A 3,809-nucleotide genomic window follows, 5' to 3' on the forward strand; every position below is an offset into this window, starting at 1 on the left:
CTCGCCCCAACACTTTTTAACTAGAACTCCGTTAGCTCTGAAAGCGGCTCCGAACAGGCCCTAAGTATCGACGGTTGTCCAAATGAGTGGCTAGAACACATTTAAGCACTTGAACGGCAGCACAGAATATATTGAAGTTATATTGAGGAGCAGACAGAGTAGAACACAACTCTTAATACAATCCAGAGTGTAATACTACTGTTCTAACTTGCACATACACTCTCACATGTCTGCAAATTACTTGCTACTACCTCGGTCCGGGTTTATTGGTCCACATCATATTTTGTGCCAAATTTTGACCATAGATTAAACTAACAAAATATTCACGCATATCACCAAACATTATATTTTTGAAAATTATGTTCAAATACGAATCCAATGAGATAATTTTTCTTGACGTGCATTAACATTTTATTAGTTAAATCTTTAGTCAAAATTTGGCACAAACTACAAGGGGACCTATAAACCAGGACGGAGGTAGTAGCTGAGTAGAGGGAGCACTTGAACTGAAGCCACAACGATGAGGACTGCAGGGCATTGCCTTCCACTTAACTTGAATACAGAATCAGGCCCCTATCCACTTCCAAGTAAACTATGGTACCATCTTGCCATCTGTCGGTCCAATTTTTCCAATGTAAGTTGGTTTTGTATAATCGGTGTGAACGGCACGAGAAACAGAAAGAAAGAATACCTGTCATCGTAGTTCGTCCCATCATCCGAGGAATCCAATCTCTGGACACCTTGGTCTCTGTCACTGAAAAATGTTTTTTTTCTTCACTCAAATTAAGTGTGTCAAGAAAATACATGTTACCCGATAATGGCATTGATAGAGGTAACAGACATAAAACATACCTTCCTGATGAAGGGAGCTCCAATTTCTGTAAAACTTTCAAAATATACCTCCTTGGCAGGAAAGGAGTATGGTCAGTTCTTCCATCATAGAAGTTCATGCCAACAAAATTTCCATCCGCAAAATTAACAAGGGGGCCTCCAATCCCAGCCTAGTCCAAAATCACAAGCCAAGTTTAGACCTTTGTACCTCAAGCACATATATATAGGTCAATAAAGTAACAATTCATATGGATGCTGATGAAACTATTTATAGTGGGTACCAAGAATAAAAGCGGGCAATAGAAATCACCAGTGTATATACCTTCTTGATTTCACAAGTGGGCAGCCTGAGGTCTTTGCAGCGACGTGTTATAGGATCTCCACTCACTACCCCCATTGAGCCGCATAATAATCCCTCTTCAGGCTCACGACCTATAGCTACAACATTTTTAGGTTCAGGCTCTTCACGAGACATTTTTCTCCTCTACGCGGGAGGGAGGATGGTTGGATTTAAGAAAACGAGATTGTTACCGAGGGGTGTTGTGTACGCCGCGGAATCGGGGTTTTGATCCGCGACTTTTTGGGGTTTTATATCGTGGAGGGATGGGGGGGAAAGAGGGAGTCCTTCACGGGTAGGCCTTCAAATATCCAGACCGGGATCAAATCGTATACGACACACAGATAAATAAAGGAAGGAAAAAAGCCAGGGATCAGCCCCCGAAAGAAGAAGAAATCCAACCTAGCTTGCGTTTGGCCCCCGAGCGTGGCAGTGTCTTTGATCGCCGTTCCACGTACGTCCCGCCGCCATGGGCGAGCGCGAGCGCGCCCACGTGATCCGCGGCCGCCGCGGCAGCTCCATGCTGGATGATGACGATCTCCTCTGGGAGATCCTTCTCCGCCTTCCGCCGCAGCCGTCCTCCCTCCCACGTGCCTCCGCAGTCTGCAAGCAGTGGCGGCGCCTCACAACAGATCCAGTGTTCCTCCGCCGGTTCTGCGAGCATCACCGGGAGCCGCCCCTCCTTGGCGTCTTCGGGTACCACGAAGAACACTTCGTGTTCGCTCCTTCCCTGGACCTCCCCAACCCTACCCGTGCGCTTTGACCTTGTGAGCCATGTGCTCGGGTGCCGCCACGGCGGCGTCCTCATTAGGGACCATATACGGAAACAAGTCATTGTGTGTGACCCTAGTGGCGGAGCTTGACAAGAATCCATGGGGGGCCAAAGACACAAAAAAAATTAACCAACTGCAACAAACCAGAACTTGTAGCCTCCAGTCAAATTTATACTTATATTATCCATATTGGTTGTAAAATACATATATGATTAACAATATATATTTCATAAGAGAACTAACTACACCAAAATATACGACTTGTCTATATGGATATACCGCTCTATCCATATTGAAAGAGACGTTGATGGCCCTTTTTACCAGAAGCTTCACAGTGTTTCAGTTTTGGTTGCATAGGACCTAGCAACAAATATGATCTCTCATGCTATCTCTTTGATTTGGTGGGTATTGCAAAATTTGTGGTCGCAATGCAGGGTCTCGCTCGAAGAATTCCATACCTCGGAATACGACAGGAAGAGGAACTAAATTATTTGTTTGAGGCTCATCATCTTGATTTTCAAGTTGTTGTTCCAACTCAAGAAGCAGGGGTAAAGGTTGCGCTGGTGGAGGATATTCTGCAACTGCTTCTGTCCATTGTCTTTTGAACTATGATTGAATGTTGCCGCTGCTGCCCTTAACCATGGTCACTTGATCAGTCTAATCTCTGTTTGAGAACAACCGATAACAACAGAACAAATACAAATCTGTGATGCAAAACAACAACAACAACAACAACAAAGCCTTTAGTCCCAAGGAAGTTGGGGTAGGCTAGAGGTGAAACTCATAAGATCTCGCAACCACTCATGGCTCTGACACATGGATAGCAAGCTTCCATGCACCCCTGTCCATAGCTAGCTCTTCGGTGATACCCCAATCCTTCAGGTCTCTCTTAACGGACTCCTCCCATGTCAAATTCGGTCTACCCCGCCCTCTCTTGACATTCTCCGCACGCTTTAGCCATCCGCTATGCACTGGAGCTTCTGGAGGCCTGCGCTGGATATGCCCAAACCATCTCAGACGATGTTGGACAAGCTTCTCTTCAATTGGTGCTACCCCAACTCTATCTCGTATATCATCATTCCGGACTCGATCCTTCCTCGTGTGGCCACACATCCATCTCAACATACGCATCTCCGCCACACCTAACTGTTGAATATGTCGCCTTTTAGTCGGCCAATACTCAGCGCCATACAACATTGCGGGTCGAACCGCCGTTCTGTAGAACTTGCCTTTTAGCTTTTGTGGCACTCTCTTGTCACAGAGAATGCCAGAAGCTTGGCGCCACTTCATCCATCCGGCTTTGATCCGATGGTTCACATCTTCATCAATACCCCCATCCTCCTGCAGCGTTGACCCCAAATACCGAAAGGTGTCCTTCCGAGGTACCACGTGACCATCAAGGCTAACCTCCTCCTCCTCACACCTAGTAGTACTGAAACCGCACATCATGTACTCGGTTTTAGTCCTACTAAGCCTAAACCCTTTCGATTCCAAGGTTTGTCTCCATAACTCTAACTTCCTATTTACCCCCGCCCGACTATCGTCAACTAGCACCACATCATCCGCAAAGAGCATACACCATGGGATATCCCCTTGTATATCCCTTGTGACCTCATCCATCACCAATGCAAAAAGATAAGGGCTCAAAGCTGACCCCTGATGCAGTCCTATCTTAATCGGGAAGTCATCAGTGTCGACATCACTTATTCGAACACTTGTCACAACATTATCGTACATGTCCTTGATGAGGGTAATGTACTTTGCTGGGACTTTGTGTTTCTCCAAGGCCCACCACATGACATTCCGCGGTATCTTATCATAGGCCTTCTCCAAGTCAATGAACACCATATGCAAGTCCTTCTTTTGCT

The 3,809-nt window shown here is 46.0% G+C and overlaps 1 protein-coding gene across 1 annotated transcript; it reads right to left on the bottom strand.

Annotated features, from left to right (window-relative positions):
* Nucleotides 1-483: 483 nt before the first annotated feature.
* Nucleotides 484-1,374, bottom strand: LOC123176730 (uncharacterized). The gene is made up of 4 exons (XM_044590813.1): nt 1,154-1,374; nt 853-1,001; nt 692-754; nt 484-612 (listed from the first exon to the last, which is right to left on the bottom strand). The coding sequence occupies exons 1-4, from the start codon at nt 1,304-1,306 to the stop codon at nt 549-551; spliced, it is 429 nt and encodes a 142-aa protein (XP_044446748.1). The 5' UTR covers nt 1,307-1,374; the 3' UTR covers nt 484-548.
* Nucleotides 1,375-3,809: the final 2,435 nt, after the last annotated feature.

This window comes from Triticum aestivum, unplaced genomic scaffold (genome assembly GCF_018294505.1).
Source record: "Triticum aestivum cultivar Chinese Spring unplaced genomic scaffold, IWGSC CS RefSeq v2.1 scaffold224474, whole genome shotgun sequence".
Lineage (NCBI taxonomy): Eukaryota > Viridiplantae > Streptophyta > Magnoliopsida > Poales > Poaceae > Triticum > Triticum aestivum.